The sequence below is a fragment of the Protopterus annectens genome, chromosome 13.part0, assembly GCF_019279795.1.
Source record: "Protopterus annectens isolate FY-2018-M chromosome 13.part0, PAN1.0, whole genome shotgun sequence".
Taxonomy (NCBI): Eukaryota; Metazoa; Chordata; order Ceratodontiformes; family Protopteridae; genus Protopterus; species Protopterus annectens.
The window spans coordinates 231,612,952-231,636,353 of record NC_056747.1 but is presented as its reverse complement, the minus strand read 5'-3'; the positions used below and the strand labels follow the sequence as shown (position 1 = coordinate 231,636,353).

Here is a 23,402-nt window from a genome sequence, read left to right as displayed (position 1 = left end):
GGACAGGAGGGAATGCAGGAAGAAGAGTGATAGCCGATGACCACTTAGACTTTCTACAAAAATGTGAATAGTGAATATCCTTTCACCTTCCAGTGGGTCTTGGTGTCAGATAACTGAACATGTAACTCCGATTAGAAGGCAGCTGTCCACTTACCACTCTCACTACCCTCCCCAAGGACAGAGAGCAGTGTTTAAGCTCTTTACACCTTTCCTTCTGTCCTCCCTGGCAAGGATGCAGATTTGCACCTTACAAAGCCTGAATGCAGTTAAGGTAGTGAGTTAAATCCCTTTCCATGCTCTACAGCCCCTTTTTATAGTCTAAGTAAAATTCTGCTCTTAAGGAGACAAATGATTTTTAAGTGAAGTTCAAAATACATGCAGTATTGTTAAATCGTCAGCAGTTTTCAAACCATCATGTGGTAGGCTGCTGTGGAGAGTTCTGCTATGTTTATTGATATTTGGCATCCAGCTATGGAGAAAAGTAACTTATAAAGATCTAGAAACTTTGGGGGACCTGTTGCTGTGAATAAAATGGTGTAAATTTGTATTATAGTACATTTTTTCTTTAATGTTTGAATCCTCATTTGCAGGTTTATGTGCAACATCTGTTGAAAAACAACAAGGAACATTTGTGGAAGTTGATTCATACAGATAACGCACACATTTATGTTTGTGGGTAAGCAATCATTTTTATTCCATCTTCAAACAGTGGGCATCTGCATACGAATGCTGTCCTGAAAAAGTTGAAAATGGACCATATGCCATTTGTTTTATAGTTAATATTATAATACTGTTTTTTTTTTTTTTTTAAACAAAAATGTTCAAAAATATGCACTCTTGTATGAATGTGGCATTTACATCAATACAAAATCCAACAGCCAAATTTTATATGCATTCATTATTAAGTTTGAGGAATAGTTACAATAAATGCATGTAATGCTTATAATATTTTAAAGCATTTTCCACTGTGTGCCACTGTTATTGATATTACGTAATCGCAGATAAACTCAAATCACTCCAGGTGTTGGGTAATAAAAATTATGAGTTAAAAAACTATACAGAACTTGCAAGTTATTTGCAGTATAACTGTGATAGATTATCAACAATGTTTTGATGACTGTTAAGTATCAGTCAGTGATATATGAAGAATATGTACATCCTACAGTAGTGAATACATGGCTCTATGATTAGATTTATTACGTTTCTGCATTGCATCAATGGAGTATGAGATCACCCCTCAGTATCAATTTACCTCTTCTTAATTTCTGTTGTTCTCCTATTAAGAACATATACTCGGGTCAAATGCAAGAATGCATAAAACATATCCTGGTTTGAAAGCCTTTCTTCAGCTGCCATGAATGTCCCCTTTATTTTCTGCCTTGTAGTAAACAGTGTCAGAAAAAGACAGCTTCTCTTCAATGAACTGCAGTGTTTTACTTTTCTTTTTCTTGGCTCAACATCAGTAAAGCTTTTAAAACTGATACACACAAATGTTTTTTCACGTCTAATGCCCACCCAGTTAAGCACATAAAGGGGATAAACATTTTTTGAAGTGCAGTCAGGTGAAATGAAAAACACTCAAAGCCTGCCTTTTAAATTCATTAAGTCCAGCTGTCCTTAACATTTACCAGACTTTGTGTTCTGAAAAATCCAGGTGATTATTGCGAGAAGTTTTCTTTCAGAATCTCAGAAAGGACAGCGCTTCCTTCCTTGCCCAGTCTGGTCATGTGATGCAGCAGTACCTTAGACTTGACCAAGTAATTGTCTTTGCTCTTAGGCTATTTCTTAGCTTTGTCAAGATACGGTCATTTCCATTTGTAATGATATTACGCTTTTCATTAAGTTTTTGTTTCTCTGCACATCTGTCTACTACATCTTAGTACCGTAAAATCATGTCAAAACAACACCAACATTTTGCGGATTTTCCCTTTTGAATGCTTTTGCACTAGTCTGAGACACGTAGAAGGTGAGCAGTAGTCCACCATATAGTTCTGCTGTTTAAATAAAACCTTCTGAAATGCAGCTGTCAAAGTTCATTTAATGCAGAACAATTTCCTAGTAGCATTCTAGAACTGTGGTGTACTGGCATAAAGCTCTAACTATGGCCCAGGGCAACCCCTGGTTCAGTTAGTGACTTGGGCATCTGAAACATTGCAGGAGAGGGATGGGCATGCCCATCCAAGGGAGATGGCATTAGTCAAATGCTCCTTGAGGGGAGGCATGGCCCACAGAGGGGTGTAACCCTTGGAGGTTGTTGACAAATGCAGGGGGTGATGGGATGGGAAAACAAGGAAAGGTCAAAACATAACCCCCTTCTCAAGCAGCAGAATCAGTTGCCCACTATGATCCCTCCACCCCGGAGCAGTTAGACCTTTGATGGCCAGAATGAATGAAGCAGGAATTGTGTGTGTGTGTGGGGGGTCCAATCGCATGCTAGTTATTGACTGATTGTTAGCTAGAGCAGTCGGATTTGTTAGGATTGGCATGATTTCAGTAGCCATCCAATCAGATGAATTTTGTAATTTTATATACTTGCCCACAGTAAAGTCAGTATGATTGACTCCCTTGAGATGGAAAGGCACAGTTCACTAGCACTGCAGCAATTCCCAATGAATGGTGCATCTAAAGAGGGCCAGATATGTACCAGATTCAAGGATTTGAAGCTGGGATGTAAGGCCACATTAGATGTCTGTCTCACAAGCAAAAAATGCAAAATTCCACTGACAAAAGAAAAAATATATACATTTCACCTCTAGTTTGGGGGAGTGTTGCCTCTCCCTTAACTAAAGCATGTCTGAAGTCGTAGGTCTTGGGAGTAAGTTGTATACAGTTCCTTGGAGTTTCTGGATTATTTACCTTTGCTCAGTAGTTTCAGTATTAGGATTTTGTCTTATGAGTATTGGTCATTATCAATGATCTTATTGTAGAGGCATGAACAGTGATTTATGCATCTGAATACCTTCCTCTCTTTCCCCTAATCAGAGATTTCAGCAGGTTATCTCACACCAGAGCCTATGCTTCAAAGACTAGACATCAAACAGATGTTTGACATCTGGTGTGATCTTGGCAGAGTCACAACTATAGTGGGGCGAGTGGAGCAGTCGGCTCGGGCACAAGATGTTGGGGACCAAATCCACAGATATGCACTGGAGAGTGGAGCAGTACTGACATTCAGAAATGACTGCAGATACTGCATTTGCAAATGGAGCTGAAACGCTTTAGTGCTCTGTGGTAAGCGCTGTAACAAGTTGCTTACTACAGATGTAGCAAGCAGTTTGCTATAGCTTTAAAAGCATTTTTTTGGTGGTGGTGGTGGGCTCCACAGGTACAGTAGTACCTTTTTTTTTTTTAGTCCTCACCTTTAAGTTCAGGGGTACCAGATTGGGGAATGTGTGCCACAATAGCTAGCTATGGCTCCAGAGCTTAAGTAGTAGGTACTGACATGCAGTATTAGGAGGTCCAGTCTGATGCTTGCATCAGGCCAAGCTCAGACCTACCAAAGAGCATGCTGCCTTTGGCCGTTGTGGGCTTAAGCTCCAGTTCCTGATCCCTTGCCACCAGTTTTGTAATGCACTGATAAGCTCACTCCAACTTGTAGAAGGAAACATGGTACTCTTTTAATTTCTCCAAGTCTTTTGGGTTTCTAATACCATGATGGGAATGGACCCCATTCCTAAGTCAAAGTACAGTTAAAGTTCATGAAATTAGTATTGTTTCAATATTTGATGTCAGCCAGAAATGCTCTTTTGCAGTTTGGATACTGTGGTGAGTTGGAAGATCATGACGATGCCACTGTTTCAGTCCTGATTGCAGTCTTGGGATACTTGGCAGGAGAGGGTAGCTTTTTGAAATTTCTTGAATTTTAAGATCTGTAACATTGTTGATCATTCTTACTTTTAATGAAGAAACAAGGAGATCTTTAGTGATGGTGCAGTGCAGAGTCCAATCTTGGGTGATGCTTCCTTTTCTGGACTTGATGACAACCACAGCATTTTTTGCATGCCTTAGCACATAGGTGTTGTAGAGGACTGTGAGTTTTTAGTAGACTGAGAGCCATCATCTAGTCTCAAACCTTTTAGTATTGAACTCTATTTACGATGCATGTAGTGGTGGATAAATCCCCCTAACCTTCAGATAGGCCTCCCATTACTGCAGCTAAACTTGTTGCAGATTATGACAACAGATTAATTGCTGAGTGGGTAGTATGCCTAAGCTGCCATGCAGTAGTATGTGTGTGGCCCACCCTGGATAGAGGGAGCCACATTAGTCAGTTGCTGGTGAGAATACAAGAAACTCTTATGGCTGCCTAAATGAGTGCCTCCCTGGATGGCTGACATCCAAGAAGATCTGCAGGTGATCACCACTACTGAGGAATGAATGATCTGAAGTCTAATTTTGGGAGGATATAATGACCCATAGGCATGGGGACAAAAAGCATATAGGAAGAAAAAAAAACTCTGGAAATTTAAATTGTTGTGAAAATCTTCTCGTAAGTATTCGTTAATGAGACTGATCAATAAAAACAAGTTAGTTTTGGTTTCCCTTGTTTAAATATTATCTCTACAGAAGGAGGAGTGTGTTATGTTAGCATTTTAGAAAATATGAACTGTAAGTGATATAATAATTTCAGTAGCTAGTTTGTAAACTTCTGTAGTCATGCTGCCTGTCCCTGGTGCTACCTGTTCTTCACTAAAAATCTGGGAAATTTCATATCATCGAAGAAGGCAACTTTGTTAAAGCAGTACAGATTATTTTAGCATACACTAGCCAAAAAACAAAAACCATCAGCTGATGCTTTCTTTTCGCTGTCTTCTCTTCTCCACTGGGTGAAGTTGTAATAGAACTCGGATGTCTTTTTTTAACTGGTAAAGTGGGATGGATTGGGAGCCCTTCTACTAATGACAAGACTGTTAAGGGACAAATTAATGGTTTATATGTCTAGAAGTCCAACAAGCAAGGCATAGTAGGTTCATTAGACAAGCCAAGTATGTAATATTGAGAAGTATGCAGCATCAAATCAAAGTTAACTTGAAGGGTTGAGATCATGGCTATAGCAACATGCAATCTGCCATTTTGGTTCACCTGATGCTTGATTGAAAGATTGACACATTCAAGTAAATTTTAAGTTCTTACTGGATTTTGAAAGTTAGTTTCTCTCTTGGTGGAGCAACCCCTCCCCACACCATCCATGTAGGGCTTCTTTCTTGTAAGTACCAAAGTTAATACAGTTAATTCTAGGATCTTTGCTCCTTGGGGTAAGGAGAATTTCCTCTGTAGTGACTTCTGTGAAACAGGAGTGCATTTTTGCAATTAGGACACTTGAATTAGTGCGAGTCACAGGCTGCTGTTTGTCATTTTAACTTGGGTAATTGCCCATTGTCTTGTTAGCTATGTTGTAAACCTTGCTTCTGGGTATTCTGTTCATAGGTACTAGGTACTAGGCTGTCAGCCCTGGGGCCTATATAAGCCTAGCCAAAAAGGTTCCCTAGCTTTCGCCACCCAAGAAAATTATTTTCATGCGCCCCTGTCAAGCATTGCCACAAAAGTGATTCCTGGGGTGAATTTTCTATTTCTCATCCAGTCGTCAAGATTTTTCTTAGAGGGCCAGTGAGGAGCTTTGCTTGACATGAATGGGTAGAGTAGATTTAAATAAGGTTTTCCTGTGTAGCTGGTCCCAAATTGTAATGTCCTTGCTTCAGGAATACAAGCAGACAATGTATTTTTTATGCGAGATGTCCTTATTTGAAAGATGCTGGTGTGCTGTGGTGTCTCTCTGATATACCATGCTATCCTTGTGCTGCATAAAGGACATCAAGATTGAGTGCAATTTGGAGATGTTCCAGTTCTGTAGGCCAGGTACATAATTGATATTATATCAGCATTCACATACGTGGCAAGTGTTGGCCCACAGATGCATCTTAGAGAGTAGATTGTGCCTTTTAACACTGACTTTACAGGCTGATGATTGATTTCAGAGATTTATCCTTATTAGCTTCATGCATTAAGATTGGGGGAAAGTGATACCAAAGGTGTTCAAGAGATTTCTTTATCCTATGGATCTGTTAGGCGTAGAAGAACATTTGGATGCATCAGTTTTTCTTGTGTGCTAACAGTTTGTGTAGAACAGATAAGATTTTTTTAGTATCATTTATTTTTTTTAGCTAAAATAGATCATATCCGGCAGTAAATTAGATGATGTAGAACAGGGCAGAATAAAAGACCCGTAAATGTGAGTTCTACGACTTTGATCACAAAGCTGTGAAAAGGAGAAATTTTTGAGTATTCTTTTTATTTTTAGGTACAGCAGAAACAGCTGTGTGGAGGACACAGCCAGTGAATTCGGTATTTGATGTTATTTCTTGTTATTTGCACTTGTGTACTGTAAGCTGTGGGACTTGCAGTTACAGGTCTAGCCCTTCTGTCATGAAGCTAGTTTTACTGCATTGCAGAAGTTAGTCTTTGGTGGACATTTGAGCAGATGTTTGCTGGGATGGTATGCCAGTTAAACTCCAACCCCCAAACTCAGAGTTAACTTGCCGTTCATAAATTCAACCAATATTCAGCTGATAACATAGTAATGGATACAGGGAGGTGTCTGAAATGTACTCTGTTTGCTTAACAACCTTACAAGCTGCCAGGTAATTTATTTCCACGATTTTTGTAGATACGGTACAAGTATACTTTGATTGAAATTTAGCCTCCTGGTGCCTCTTTCCTGACTGGTGCTAAGGAGACTGACTGAATGCTGATGTTATATAATTTTCCATGTTTGCCTTGGTGAAAGATGTTTAAAATGTAACTTTCATTTTGTCTGATAAATATGCACAAGCTAGAGACCAGCTGCCAGAAGAGTTAGCAGTATATGACCAACAGGAGTAGATGAAACAACACTCACCTTAATGAGCTACAAAGCATACCCTTTGCATTGCTTAATGTGAAACAGAAATAAAATATACATGACTATTGAAAGATAAATTTACTGAAGGAGAACATGGAGCTGTGTATACATGGATGCATACATCTACAGTGACAACAGTCTTTGATTTCCTGTGTTCAGAATGTAGTAGATCCTTGAAAAAATTTGCGGAGAGAGGTGATCCTGGTCTGTTCCAAGATCACTTTTAGTAGTGACTGAGGCCCACTACTCGAAGCTTATTAATGCTTGGCAGTTTACAGTGGAGTTAAGTACCTTAATTCTTTACCCACCCACCCTCCTCCCCCTTATTGTCAAAATATTACTTGTTGGGCTATGAGGGAGCTAATTTTCACAAACTTTCCTTTATCAAGATGGGAAAATACATTCTCCTGTCCCTTTATCAAGATGGGAAAATACATTCTCCTGGTCATCCCCCAGCTTTAAAAACATGATGTTGAGTACTGCTCTGGTATGCCCTGAATTGTTTGCCTTTGATATCTGAGACTTCAGGCTTATAGGGGGAAAAACGAGAACAAATAGCAAAAGCTAATGACTGCATTAGTGAATTAATTACAGAAAGTTGGCCCTCATTTTTATAGGTGGATGCTGTGTTATTACTTTTGAAATGTTAAAAAGCTAAGAAATGTTATCCTTTAAAGTTCTGTGATCTTGGTGGTACTGACAGTGGTACATAACTGTAATCTGACTGATCTGTAAGCTGTACTTCAATAGCTTCAACTTAAATACTAAGGTGTTCTTTACTGCTATTAGTAAAGTAAAAAAAATGTAAAAAAAAGTAAACATTCACTGAGATCCTTCTGTAGGTTTAAATTGTCCGGCATTATTTTTTAATGAGCATTTTTGTCATAAACAGACTTCATCGGATTATTTATTTATTTATTTGCGTTTGTTTACCAGGATAGTCCATTGGGCGAAGGTGAGCCCAGGATGCCCGGGGAGAAAAGCTCCAGACATAGTGCAACTCTTACACAATACAAACATAGAATCATATGGGACAAACATTATGCATAGCTGTAGAGTCATGTGGGACAAACATTATACAAGCATTATACATACACTGTAAAGCATTGTATTACATTTTCAACAGTAAGTACAAATTCAGTGGAGCAATGTACATTGTAGGACTAAGAAATGGTGATATCTGAACAGCATACTACACTAGTCCATAGAGAGGTAGATCATGGCACAAAAACAATACCATTGAGCAGTAGGTTCAGTTGATGATAGGAAGAGTTTGGTGTGTAGTCTATGCTAGATGTAAGGTAATACATAGGTAGTTTGTTTAGGCTGGGTTAAACCTTAAAGTGAAGATTAGGAATTGAGTAACACACTCTAAGGATAAGAGCACCTGAAGGTATAGAATTACTTTAGTTGGTAAATGTCGAAGAGGAGTTTTGCAGAGTAGAGAGAAGAAGGGTGAGGATATATAGGACAAGAGAGGGAGGGAAGAGTCAGGGATTGGAAGGTAAGAAAGGGGCTCAAGTTGTAGGAACTACATCCTTGGTACAATTATGTTGCCATAGAGAGATGAGGTATTATTTCAGGGATATCTTAAAAACAGAATCATCTGCGTATTGAATGACAGTACTTTGGGCAAGAGATGTGTGAAAGTTATCGATAAAGATGCTGAACAAGAGGGGTACTAGTATGGATCCTTGTGGAACACCTGTAGTACTGTTGAGGAAAAGAGATAGTTAATTTTTCTTTTTGGTTGATTTTTGCCTGTTTGTGGGGTAGTTTGAAAACCAATCTAGGGACTGGGGTGAGATGCCTATGCCAGACAGTTTAGAGAGAAGGAGAGAGTGGCAGATGGTATCAAAGGCCTTGGAGAGGTCTAAAAAGAGGGAGGAGACAAGTTTACCATCATCTTGGGCCCGGTTAACTGTGTTGGAGAAGGAGTTGTACTATGGCCATGCCGAAATCCGTGCTGAGTGGGAGAAAGGATTTGGTTTTGCTGCATATAGTGAAGCAGTTGGGTGTGGCTGCACTTTTTTCTAGGATCTTAGAGATGAGTGAGAGGATAGCAATGGGTCGGAAATTGGCGATGTCTGTTAGTGCCCCCTTTATGTGGAGGAAAGTCAAATAGTGGGTGTATATGATTCCAGAATAGATCTGTTAATAAGAATGTTAATGAGAAAGGCAATAGAATTTGCAGCAATTTGTAGGCACTCAGCAGGTAGATTGTCTGTGGCATTGGTGCAAGGTTTAAGTTTTTGGAGCAGCTTTTTTATTGTGCTGTTAGGGATAGGTTAGAGAGAGTTTGGTGTAGGGGAAGAAGGGGTATCTTGGGGGTGGGGTTGGAAGGAAAGGTGGTAGTTAGATTGGCAATGGTATTGATGAAATATGAGTTAGAGTGTAGCTATTTCTGTGGGTGTTTTGTCAGGGTTTGGGCAATTATTGATGTTAAGTTGTCCATCTTGCCTTCGTTCTTGCTTTTTGGGTTTGGAGCCAATCTTCGGCTCCGAATCGGCCATCTTCTATAGCTTGAGAGCTGTTTACTGGCTCAAGGCTACCCCTTATCCCAGCATGCCCAGTGCCAGCTACCCAGATCTCGTTTGCCGCTTCAGCTTCGAGGTTGCTTCGTTACTGGCTCAGGCTTAGTATAGTTTTTCTGTTAATATATTGTTTATTCTTGAATTTTTGTCAAGTATTTGTCAATTTTTTGTTTAGATATATTCCTTTATCCCTTATCACTTTTTTGTGTATTGTAGCTTTGTTGGCCGTCACTCCATAACTCGCAGGCCTTCTGTTTCCCTTGAACTTGTTTAAATTAGAAAGTCCTCCCCCCTTATGTTTTTTGTAGTATAGCTTTTTATTATTGTTGTTGTGGGTGTTGTTACTAAAATGTCTAATGATACCAAGGTATCCTGCTTCAAAAAGCGTGACTCATGCTGTCAGAAAATGTCTGACAGATGGGCACACTAGTTGTGTATATTGTTTGGGCGCTGTTCACCTGCAGGACTTCTGTTCTATATGTCACACTTTTAGTCCAAGGATCCTGCAGGGGCGTAAAAACAAATGAATCCTTCGAGGATTATTGAAGCTTCAGGATTCTCCGGCTAAAAGTACTCAGCCAGCGAAATCCCCTAAGTCTGTCAAGCCGTCGGCTCCACCTTCGGAGCTGACTCCTTTACTTGATCAACCAAGTATGTTGGTGCCGGCTGGCACCGAAAAGACAACTCCTTCGTCTGCTCCATCTGCTATTTTGGAGCCATCTCGGAGCCATAAGAGACTGAGGTCTCCGTCCTTGGAGTCCATCCACTCGGCACCTCAGTCACCTTTGTTACAGAGTGAACATAGCCATCATTCTTCCCACTCCTCTCGATCCTCTAGATTATGGGATCATGATGTGGAGAGAGTAGTAAGTAGGTTTCTTAAGTCACAGGCACTGGCAAAAATTCTGCCCAGCCCACCTCTACAGGTATCGGCTCCAACCGCCTCTATTTCTGTTCCTCCTCTGACCACATTTAGCTCGGAGCCAGAGACCATGGATCCGCAGGTAGTAGAACCGTCGGCGCCGATCATCTCTCCTTCGGTTCCGACATCGGCTCTGATTACCTCTATTATACCTTCTTTCGAGGGATCTAGGCACTGAGGCTCTCTCGTCGGCTCTGGGGGGGGGGGGGGAGTGGCATCGGACCCTTGTCCGACCCCGTTCTCCCCCTCTGAGCTTTGGGACAGGTGAACTCTGCCCCAACATTGGCCACAGAGCCGTCACCCTCAACGCGAAGAAAGACTCCTGTTTCTTCTGAACTGGAGCTTTCTCTGTCTAGAGGTCGGCACACCTTCGAGGTCATGCGGAGTGTGCTGTCCCCCGAAAGAGCTCTACTGCCAGCTCCATCGGCTCCTCCCCCCACGGTGTCTGTTCCAACCTCTACTCCTCCAGACTCCAAGCGTAGGGAACCTATGCCCTAGGACACCACATTGGGTGATCCCTCTTCTTCCGAAGCCTCTCCTGATCACTCAGAAGAGCCTCCCCGGAAGAAGTGCAAGAGGAAGCACATAGACTCCCCTGAGTCTGTCACTTCAGATACAGACCTGGATGAATCGGAAGGGTCCCCAAGGTCCCCCTCTGAAGATGCTTCCTTTTTGGACAGCCTTGAAATGCTTAGAGGAGGGACTGGACTTCCCTAGCCCCTACCAAGGACGAGTCTGTGTACCTAGACGCATTCTGTTCCCGACCTTCCACCTCCTGGGTATCGCCTCCTTTCAATCCACTCATGTCTGTAGTGGCTCAAAAGGCTTGGCCAGCTCCAGATTCTGTGAAATCTACACAGAGGAGACCAAACAAATTTATTACAGCCCCCCAGGATAAACAATTCCTCTCCAAAGGTGTGCCTGTTGATGGCATGGTGGTAGCAGCAGCCACCAAGAAAGAGTTAGCAGAAACCTCTTCATCTGTTCATCCTCCGAACAAAGATTCTCAGACGATGGACAGATATGGAAAGAGAATGTTTGCTTCAGCAACCTTTTCAATGAGGTCCCTGAACTAGCTATGCCATTTTACACGTCTTCAAAGGGATCTCCTGAAAGAGCTTGGAGATACCCTTCAAGATCCTGCAGCTGAGGGAGCACCAGCCAAAGTAGCTTCTCAGCTTGTGACTCTTAATTCCATAGTCAACTCCTCCATGAGGCTGATTTCCTATGCAGCCAATGGAGCAAGCAGAGCCGCAGGGACAGGTGTGGCTCTCAGGAGACATGCTTGGATGCAGCTGTGTCAGTTTGCGGAACCCTTTTGAGCGTCCTTCATCAATACTCCCTTTGGTGGCTCCTTTCTCTTTGGGCCTCAGGTGAAAGACACGTTGACCAGGTGTGAGCATGAAGGCCTAGATCTCTCTGCCATGGGAGTCCATTTTTCCACTCCTTCCAGACCTTATTCCAAGGGTCAGAAGAGCGGAAAGATGTGGTTCCGAAAATCCCAGGGACCCTTGCCTGACACACGTGGTGATTTTTCCTCCAGGGGCAGAGGGGGAAACAACAATAATAGACGCTGCCCTTGTGGCAGACAGGGACCGCAAAACCAGGGTGATGGAGAAACCTTCTCTGCCAAGCCCTTCCAGCATCCCTGAAGGTTTGCCCGACTGCTCACCTCTGGAGGCAGTCGGGGGAAGACTTTCACTGTACCCAAAAGCCTGGTAAAATATACCAAGAGACAGATGGGTACTATCCATCATATCCGGAGGTTACAAAATTCCCTTCCATCAATCTCCCTTGGAATCAAAAAAGCCCATCCCAGATGTCCCACCCAATCTAAGGGATCAAGCAGTCACAGAAGTTTCAAGACTGCTAGAAAAAAGAGCCTTTCAAGAAGTCCAAGCAGACCAACTAGGATTCGGAACTTACTCAAGATTCTTTTTAGTACCAAAAAGACAGGGGACTGGAGACCAATACTGGATCTCAGCAGATTGAACAAATCTGTACAAAAAGAAGAGGATGGTGACACTGTAGTCCATTTTCCCTTTTTTGGGTCAGGACAATTGTATGTGCTCGATAGATCTTCAGGACGCATACTACCATATCAAGATGGACAGATGCTTCAGGAGATTTCTTCGCTTCTGGGTAGGGGCCAGTCATTACCAGTTCAGAGCTCTGCCCTTTGGTCTCACCACAGCCCCCAGGGTGTTCACCAAGTGTATGGCAGTAGTTACGGCTCAGCTGAGGCATCAGGGAAACACCTGGAATCCTTATCTAGACAACTGGCTCCTGACTGCTACCACCAGGCGTCAACTCTTAGAGGCACGGGATTATACAGTCACATCATGCACTCAACTAGGCATTACAGTAAATTTCAAAAAATCTGCCTTGTTGCCCTGTCAGTGTATCACATACGTAGGAGCATAATTAAACACAAAAAAATGTTTGCAAGATTACTACTATTACAGGAAAGAGTTTCCACTATTCATCAGCAAGTGTTAATTCTAATGCAGAGCAAAAGGGTTCAAGTCAGACATGTCCTCCAAGCTCTAGGCTTCATGGCAGCTGCCATTCTTCTTGTCCCATTAGCGTGTTTTCACATGAGAGTCCTTCAGTGGCTTCTTTTCACGCACTGGTCTTTCCAGGAACTACCTATGTCTCATATGATCCTGATCACAGAAACATGCAAAAGGCACCTTTCTTGGTGGATGGTCTCCCCACTAGTAGTTCAGGGCAGACCTTTCATACAACCCCCTCCGGTAGCCACAGTGACCATGGATGCCTCCCTGATAGGGTGGGGGGGGCATTATCTAGGCAGGACAGTCCAAGGCACTTGGCAACCTCACGAGTACCATCTGCATATCAACATCCTAGAAATGAGAGCAGTTCTTCTAGCGTTGCAAGCCCTTCAAGACTCTCTTCCTTCCGGGACCATTGCAATCCAAATGGACAAACATGTCAGTGGTGTGGTACATCAACAAACAAGGCGGGACCAGGTCTTACCCCTTGTGTCGAGAAGCACTCAGACTGTGGCAATGGGCGTTTTCCTCCCAACGTTTTCTGATAGCAATGCACATCCCTGGGAAATCCAACGTCATAGCGGACAGGCTCAACAGAGCTATCCTCCTGCCTCACAAGTGGTTTCTGAATCAGGAAGTTGCGGATCTTATCTTCCGCAAATGGGGACAGCCTTGCTGCAACTTATTTGCCACTCCTCTCAACAACAAATGCAGCAGCTACTTCTCCCTACTTCCTCTGCCAGGTCATATACCCAGAGATGCTCTAGTCCACGATTGGCCTCAGGGACTCCTTTATGCTTTTCCCCCTTTTCCCCTAATTCCAAGACTCGTACAGAAAGCAAAATCGTTGGGTTGCAAAATGATCCTCATTGCCCCATATTGGCCTCGACAGATATGGTTCCTGTTCCTACACCTTCTGGATCAACCGTGGATTCTGGACCAAGTTCCAGATCTTCTGATTCACCAATCAGGTGGGTTGCACCAATCCCTTCAAACTCTCCAGCTCATAGCTTGGTTACTCCACTTCCAACCTTAGCCAGGCTTTCCAATATCTCCCCAGCAGTCCGTGATATTATTGCTTCCTCACATAAGTCTACCATGAGGAAAACAAATGCTAGTAAATGGAAACGGTTTTCTTACTGGGCAGAATCTAGAAATTTGGATCCTTTCTCAGCCCCAGTCCATGAAATTCTTCAATTTCTAGCACATCTTTTTCAGTCTGGTGCGGCTTCCGCTACCATTAGAGTACAACTAGCTGCCATTTCTAATTTTCATATCGGTATGTTTAATTCTAGCATAATGTCTCATAAGCTCTGCAAGGCTTTTATGAAAGGAACATCTCTTCTTAGACCCCCAGTTAGAGATCCTCCTCCTCCTCCTTGAGATCTCAATTTAGTTTTAGCTTCCTTAATTTTGCCTCCCTTTGAACCAGCAGCATCATGTTCTTTAAAATTTCTTTCTTGGAAGACACCTTTTCTGGTTGCTATCACTTCAGCTAGACGTGTCTCAGAACTTCAAGCACTATGTGTTCGTCCTCCTTACCTGGTGTTTCACAAGGACAGAGTTTCTCTGAGGACCAATCCATCCTTTCTTCCTAAAGTCTGCTCAGAGAACAATTTAAATCAATCCATAGATCTCCCAGTTTTCTTTCCTAATCACAGCAACAAGGCAGAATACAAGCTCCACCAATTGGATGTGCACAGGCAATTGTGTTTTTACCTCCGTAGAATTAAGGAGCTAAGGAAGTCAGACCAGTTATTTCTTTCTTATGCTTTCAACAAACAAGGCCTTCCAGTTTCTAAAGTGACCTTATCCAGATGGTTATCTGATACTATTGCCTTTATTTATCAATTACAAAATAAAGAGCTACCAGCTAAACCATAAGGTCATTCCACTACAGCATTAGCCACCTCTGTAGCTTTTCAGTCTAGGTTGCCCATCGACTCAATCTGTGCAGCTGCCACTTGGGCAAACCCTCACACTTTTATCTCTCATTACAAGGTAGATATGGTCTCCCGGAGCAGAGCTTCCTTTGGTTCTACTGTTCTGAAGAGTCTGTTCCAATGAGCCACCTGGGATTTTAGGTGCTAGGGACACTGTCCCAAACAGCAAGAATGAAGGCGAGATGGACAACTTAACATAAAGAAGTTATGTACCTACCATAACATTCCATGTTAGTTGTCTTCATCTCGCCTTCCTTCTTGCATCCCTCCCTCCTTCCCCCTTCCTAGAGGATTGTGAGGAGTTCCCTTTTGTTTTCACTAGCTGAGCATCTTTTATTACTCCACATGCCAGGTAATTTATAACTCTTTTCTTGTTTAAGTGTATTGGACAACCAGTTTTTAGGAACTGGTTACTCTACTTATGTCTAGTGTGTGTTATCACAAACAAGATCTGGGTAGCTGATGCTGGGATAAGGGGTAGTCTCGAGCCAGTAAACAGCTCTCGAGCTATAGAAGATGGCCGAGTCGGAGCTGAGGATCGGCTCCGAACCCAAACAGCAAGAAGGAAGGCGAGATGAAGACAACTAACATGGAATGTTATGGTAGGCACATAACTTTTTTTTTTTTTTACACTGGGTGTAGTAGGGAATTGATTGAGCTCCAGAATTTTTTTACGGTTTTGTTTATGGAGGTTTTGTAGAGTTAGGTAGTGATCTTTTTTGTCTTGGTTTATAGTGGTTTAAATCCTCTTGAAAAGGGAGAAATGAGTCAGGCTACCTGACATGATTGGTTAATGGGATAGGGAAATCTAAGTGGTTAGAAAAATTAGCTTCAGATTGGAGGATAAGAAACTCCCTTATTTAGAATATGGAGACTGATTAATGTGCTTGCCATAATGCTATGATCCCCTTTTGGGAAGCATTTTATTTACAAGCAGGGAAACACATTGAATAAAAACTTAAATGTAAGTGCAGACACCAGAGTTAAACATTTTTGTGCTTAACAACAGTACCCACTTATTTATTAAGCATAAGGAGATTATTTTTATTTTTGGTTCACTGTTGTGGTTGTTGCTGAGGGAGTAGAGAAAGAAAATGTCCAAATTTGTTGCAACTCCCCTTTTCAGAGTTGGGATGGAAATGTCTTTCAAACTGGGCCATTGCCTACCATTCAACCTTAATTGCCAAGTATATTCTGGAATTCAAGTTTATTTTCCTGTGAACCACCCCTGACATCAAATGTAATCTTCTCTAACACGCTAACATTTTTTTTTAAATGAGTACAGTTCCCGATGTGTCTTCAAAGTGCTTTGTTCTCCTGTTGGTGAATGCCATATGTGTGTGTTCATAAATTCTCTTCTTCCTTACTTCTTTTGGATTGACTGTAGTGTTACTTGGGAGTATTGTGCATAAGAAAAAGGAAGCATTGTACTTGTAATGGCTTAAAATGGATTTTATGTATGTTGGATTAAAAGAAACAAGTTCATCACGATCCCTCTCACACTCAAACTGCATTCTAGTGCTGTTATCAAGGTGTACATTTCTTAAAATGAGTTTTAACACCAGTAAAACTCAGTGAAGTTGTTACTTTTTTCCCATAATGCCTGGATTTGAGTAGAGCAGCTTAGTGTTTGCATTATCCTTGCCTTAATGCATGCTCTGGGATAGTTTGGCTTGTATATTTTTTAAAACAAGTGATCATCACAGGTCATGAGATTTACTCTCTGATGTAGTCTTCATTAACAATTTTTCATCAATATATTCCCTTGTAAGTTTCTCTCTTCTGATTTCATCCCTCCTCTTTTTCTTCCTCTTCACTCTTTCACTGTATCCCTCCTGGTAGAAAATGTTCTGTATTGTAATACTTCCCATTCCCTTTCTCACTGTCATACTTTCTATATTTTCTCTCTCCTTTAGTTTCACCATTGGTTTGCTTATCTGTAAATCAGTCCGCACTTCCTATTCTTTACTTATTTCCATTTTTCTGACTTGTTCCTCTGCTTTTTCTCCCCTGCTTGACTGGATCATGCTTTTTATCTTTCTGTACTTCTACCATTTGGTTCTCCTTGATCCTGAGTTGTCCACTGTCTCTTCAAAAACACTGAACTCCACCCCTTCTTACCAGAAAACCTAGCTGTATACTCCACCCCTTCTTCCCAGAAAACCTAGCTGTATACTTCCCTTTAGCCCATGTCTTTTAATTTGGATGTAGTCATTTTACTGTGAGTGTTTTTGGTAAGAAAGTTGATAAACATGCCTGTCATGACTTAAAAAGGATTTCAGGTATAATGGGTTAAAAGAATCCCGGTCTATAGCATAGCATGATCGGGACTATATTATAACATTGAACTTTTAAAAGGTTGAATCGCTAAAGATCGAACTTTAGTGATCGAACGTTTAAAAGTTCAAAAGTAAAAAAACAAATGTAAAGAATAAAGAAATGAAAAATAAACAGGTGTAAGCAGGGGGGCAAGCTCCCCTGCACCCCCCTCACTACTTAAATATACCAACTCCGAGATCGCACTTCAGTGCACTGCAGTGCGGAAACAGAAGATGTCCGTACACTGTAGCATTATCTCGGAGTTGGTATATTTAAAGAGCGGGGGGGGTGTGGTGGGCCCAGCCCCCCATGTGGGGGTGCAGGGGGGCTTTTCCCCCCTTCTTGCAACTGTTTATTTTTGATTTTTTTGGGTTTTACATTTTTTTATTAATATTCGAACTTTTAAACGTTCGATCATTAAAGTTCGATCTTTAGTGATTCGAACGTTTAAAAGTTCGATGTTATAATATAGACCCGCATGATTCCAGTCACTCTCAAACTTTGTGCTGTTAGCAATGTTACTTAGTAAGGTTTCTACTGAAGTAAAATTGATCGTTTTTATTCTGTACTGTCAGAGTTGAAGTAGAGCAATTTAATTGATGTTCTTTGCATTATCCTTGGCTGCTGTTGACTATCTTCTAATATAAAACTAGCTTGTTTCTTTAAGCAAATAATCTTGAGATTCTTCACTATGAGCTGTAATCTTCATTAACCATTTTGGAGGGATTTTTTTCCTCTCGATACAATTTCACTTGTGAACCTCTGTGTGTGTTTATGCTTTCTTCCCACCTGTTGTTCCTCCACTTCTTTTTATTGTTCTGTTTCTTGTTAGCAAATGTGATAGTGTAGAAATAATTGTCGTAATAATTTATTTAATTCTACTTTTCAGCATTTTTATTTTCCCATTTTTCAGCAGCGTTCCGTTTTCTCCTTCCCTACAGTCATTTTCCCCCTTTTTTCCTCCATCTCAGTTTCTGCATATATGAATCGTTACCAAGGTCACCATTGTAAGTAGTATCTTCCTTTCTGATTCCACCTGCCCCATATCATTACCCTGACTCATCTTCCCCTGTATCTTAGAATGAGTTTTTATTCCAATTAAAGTCAAATAAGTCATTTTTTATTGTCCTTGCATTTCCTTGGCTGCTCATTATGGAGTTTTCTAAACAAGCACTGTCTTGTTTGTTTTCTAAAGTGCTTAACCATCAGTGATCATGACTTTTACTCTCAGCTGTTATCTTCATTACCTCTCTAAAGGTTGTTAATAGGGTAAAGCCCACTAGGGCCCTTACAAGCCAAGCCATACACCCCAAACCATTTGGGTCCCATGTATCAATACAGGGTGCATGTTAGTAGCCAGGTAGCTAAGGATTTGTAAGGGAGGGTGTTAAGATAATAATTTACTTATTGAAGACCTCTGTCCATTAGGGACATGAGGCCAGACTGGGGGTAAATTTATAATTTTCCATAGAGTTGTCACGGTTTTGTTTGAATAGGGTCAGGGATGAACTGTGTCTTGGAAGCCTATTCCATAGTACGTGAATTTTTTGTGACACATATCTGTCTTTCCAGTACATTCTTTTTATGTCAAAAGCGAAGTTCATATCCCTAGATCTGTTGTTTCTGGCGCTGTTTGTTTAGCGCATATGCAGGGCTGGGTCTGTGAAACCATGTAAGCTAGGCAAAGATCCCTCTCAGCAGCCTGTATATAGAGATGGAGCCTTTAGGCGATCGGTGTAGGACATGAGTATTCATGCCCTGAATTCTCCTGGTGAAGTTTGAGCTGAATTTATGAGCCAGTAGATTTGCTGTGTCACCCTGATCGGTGTAGGTGGTACTGTTCACCACCAGTTCAGCACACTATTACTTCTAAGGTTCCAGACGTAGCAAAAGATCACCTTGTGATTGTCCTTAGCTTGCAAGTCTATCCTGACTTCATAGTTGGCCTTGTTGGACTTAGACCTCTTAGTTTCTTTAGTTGTATAAGAGAGCACTTGTCTTTAAGGGAGTTGCTTTTACTGATTTTGGCTATGAGTTTACCATGTAGGTGAGTACCAGATCCAGTATGTTTGATCCTGTGGTTTGGAGCATGCCCTATTTTTTCCAGGGTGTTTGTGTTAAAGTCCAAGAATCATTGTGCCTGTGAGTTTGAGGCAGTGTATGTTTTGCAGTCTGTAGATGGTGATTAAAGTCACCCATGAATAGGGTGTTTGGATGGTGAGGTCCTCTAGTAGGTTTAAGTAAGAGTCATGAGACACTAGGTGCATAGGTAGACTGACCTGTAGCTGGCTATGATATGGTGAGGGACTTTACCTGTTGTGACTTGCATGTGGATGACCTCTATGGTATCATCCTATTTAGCCAACCTGGAGGGAATGTTTGTCGTTGACATAGATCAAAACACCTCCAGCTTTGGCCCCAGTTTGTGCTTCTGTTTGGTGTAAATGTTTGGAAGGCACTGTAGCATTGCACTTCTGGAGTAGTTTATATGGCTTTAAACCAAGTCTCTGTCATGGCACAGATGTCTACATTCTCCGGAGTGAGAAGGGCTTGAAGGGTGTGGACTTTTTTGTTTAGGCTTCGAGCACTGAGCAGTAACACCTTAAGGTTACTTGTAGATTTTTTTCACTATGTTGGTAGTATTGTCTTTTTGGCATTGCCTACAAAAAGGCTCTAAGGGGGTAGGTAAAGTTTTAGGCAATATCTGAAAGCCTTGTGGGGGGGGGTCAGGTTCATCCCATTCCTGTCAAAGCAATGTGGTCTTTTGACCATATTTTGTCATGCTGACAGATTTTGGATCCCCCTAGAGTGACTCCAGAAACTAAGCCAGTTATTAAGATCAGTCACTATACATTCACACTGTGGCATCATCCGTGGTGAAGGTAGACTGCTGCTGAATGCAAGGCTCATAATTATCTCTGACACACATTCGGAGAAAAACATTATATTTGTTTTCATATAGTTCAGTGAGGTATGTCTCAGGTAATTTTCACCCACATGGACTATGAAAGAGCCATATTTGTACCTGGGGTGCAGTAACTTGAGTGTGTGCATAATGTTGTGGATCCTGGCTCCTGATAGGCAACTGACTGTTATCTTCTTGTTCAGCCTGATGAGTGGGGGCATATTGTGTGTCGCACAGTGGAGTTCCCAATGACAAAAGTGTTAGGTAAAGTGTATGCTTGCCTTATGGGCTTTGTACTTGGTGACCATTAGATATAGGCTTATGTGAGGTGGTTAGTGTTGCTTTTGGTGTGTGTTTTAGTGAATGCTGAGTAGTACTGCCTTTAGGTGGCTTTGGAAGTTTTTGAGATTTATGAAGGTTTCTTTTAATCATCTCAGCATAAGACAAGTCTATGTGTGGAGGTGAATCGTATATGTGAGGGATGTAATGTTGGGTATTCATGACAACCTCATTTGTAATTGAGGTTTTTGCCTTCAAGGAGGTTGTGTATTTACATCTCCTGCATTCCAAGTTCTTTTCTTTAATGATTAGCTAGTTGTTTGAGAACATGAGACAATTGTTGCAGTGCTTAAGGATGCCCAAATCTACCAAGCAGACCACAGAAGCATTTGGAAATTGCATTTCCATCCTGTCTAGTCCTGTAATAGGGTTGACTGTTTAGGATTAAGGCTTGGGTTTTAATAGGGGTCTGCTAGGGTCATTTCTGGGTTTAAGGGCAGGATGTTATATAATGGTAGGATATGGTAGTGCTATTTGATGCACAAGCTAGCTGCTGTAAGCGTATTTCTGCACAATGCCATACTAACAAGTTTTGGATCTAATCCTAACTTTATTGGTAAACTTGACTGCTAGGCATTTGCCTACTGTACAGGGCATTGCTAACCACCATGGCCCAGTGGGCAGCTCAGTACAGAGAAAAAAACTTGAAAACTGACTTCTATGCCCTGTAGCCAACAAATAACCACACTTTGAGCTTCCTGCAGTGATTCCCAACTGAGAGAGACAAGGTAAACACTTTCTGCCGCCATATGTCTAATCCTGGAGTTTCTTAATGTAAAACCACAGCAAAAGCATCTCTCAAGTGCAGATTAAACTGCAAACAGCTACAAAACAACTAAGTCCCTGGCTAATTCCCCGTTAAATTAGAAAAGCCAACAAACAGAGAAGTTACTATTTTTGCCACAAAATTAAATAGATGCTTTAATAAATGCTGGAAAACAGTAGTGATCACTGCATAAAGTAAGTACAAGTGTAGTTAATCAAGAAAATATTTGCATCTTAGCTTGGATGGCTCTGGTTGCAGTTGAAAGACTGGAAACTCGTAGTTTTCATTGGTATGCTCATGGTGTTGTATGTTACAGAGTTCAAGTCTCCAGTCATCTTCCCCTTTACTTTGTTGTCTCACATTAACTTTTCTGCTAACTCAGGCAGCTCCAGGTTTAATTTATGGTACAGTATTGCCCCCTTCCACAGTGGTCTTCATATAAAATGGTTGTTTATTGCTTTAGACAGTGCCCATATCTTGTTGTGCATGTAGCATTAATCAGTACCTTCTTTTTATTTGCTTGTATGCAAGAGATGTTGACCAACATATGCCACCTAACCTTTGGTGTACTGCTAGCTTTATGCAGTGCCTAGTTTTTGATAAGCATTTAAGTAGTGGCTTCTGCCTAGTACTTGTTTTGAGTGGGTAATAAACTCATGTGATCTCTGTACTTTGTCCAACTGATTTCACACTCCATACAGACTTCTCTATTCATTGTAGGAAATAAAGTTATTTACTACCACTTTCAGTGACCTTTGTAACAGGCATAGCACCAACAAGTCTGTAATGGTGTTGTCCTTGGACATCAAGAGTTGTGTAGTGCTTGCGCACTGCCCATCCTTGTAACCTCAAATTGCTATTTAACTGATATGTTTCAGTGGCTCCCCTTGCAATTGCACTGGTATGGAGAATATGTCACAGAAAGTCATGGGTTTAATTCCCTTGAGGTCTGTGTTTCTTTTAGTATGGCAGTTGGTGCAAAAGGTTAAGGCTGTGAGCTGCAGTTACTGTAGCACAGGTTTGATTCTGACAGCCTTCATTTGCCTACTGTGTAACTTTCAGCAAGTCACTTAACCGGGCAGTGCTTGGGTGCAACTGGGAATTTGAGCTAGGCTACTCAGTGGTCCCCTGGATGGCAAGCAACTACTTATGGACCTATGTCAAAAGCATCCTTAGTTAATTGTTTTATTTGTGCAGAGTCAAAGCCCAATTATTTTGTTCGAACGTGTCTTCGCCCTTGCTCCACCCTTTGGGTCTAAAAAAGCCCATTATTACGAAAATTAGTATTTTTATTTTGTAGCCTCTCTGATCTCCTTAAAGCCAGATACTCTTCCTCATACTCGGGGTACTGGTCGTATTCCCTTAAACCATTATTACTAGAACTTGTCATGTCTACCCCTTCTGTATTCACTTCATCTTTTTTAATTGGCTTTAGGCAAAGGATAAGCTAGCTTGTTTTTATATTCTACCTCATCCCTTTTTAACTTCTTTTGTTTCCTCTTTTTATTAATTTCGGCTAGCTGTTCTACTTTAATAAACATTTCATCATACTTGTTCCCATAGTTTTAAAACTGTACATCCTGTATAACATTTTCGTTTAACACATCTATTTCTGACATTAGTTCTTTAATCTTATTATTGTTGACTTTAATTATAAACTCCATCAACTCATAACCATGTCTGTTGAACATTTGTAATAGTTCATTACATTCAGGCTGCCCTTCTGAAATTCCGTTCGGAAAATGAAAAATTCTCAGTCCTTTAGGTACTCTACAGTTTTTGATGCTCTCATTCAGATAGGCATTGTCACATTGAAGGTTCCGTACCTTCACTAACTTAGACTCCATTTCATATAGTTTTTTATCAAGATTACAGTCAGTACCTTTTTTGTTTTTTTGAAAAGGACACCTCGTTATTAATCCATTCCCTCAAACGGAAGTTCGTCGGCCCAGGTGAATTAGAAACTGCTCCCTGACCACATGGAATCGAATCCTGTGAACTAGCAGACATTACTGCTCTTGGTGATTCCACACGTGGGCGTGATGATGTAAGTTAAACTTCGTCATTACTGCTCACTCCAACCAACAGCTGTTCACCGGCCCCTGGTTTTTGTAGTTTTTCTAGTGTTTGTTGAAGTAGTCACTGTGTTAAAGCCATTACCAACTGCAATATATTTGTATTATTAGAAGACACACCTTCATTTAAATTTACACCGGCATTCGCCTCCTCCTCTTCAAAAAATAAGGACATACCTGGATCG

At 41.3% G+C, this 23,402-nt stretch overlaps 1 protein-coding gene across 1 annotated transcript in view; it reads left to right on the top strand.

Moving 5' to 3' along the window:
- LOC122787192 (NADPH--cytochrome P450 reductase) overlaps positions 1–23,402 on the top strand; it is a gene marked incomplete in the record, with an annotated part of 550,447 nt that overhangs the window by 499,853 nt on the left and 27,192 nt on the right. The window contains 1 exon segment of the mRNA XM_044053780.1: positions 591–676. Coding sequence (XP_043909715.1) covers positions 591–676 — 86 coding nt within the window.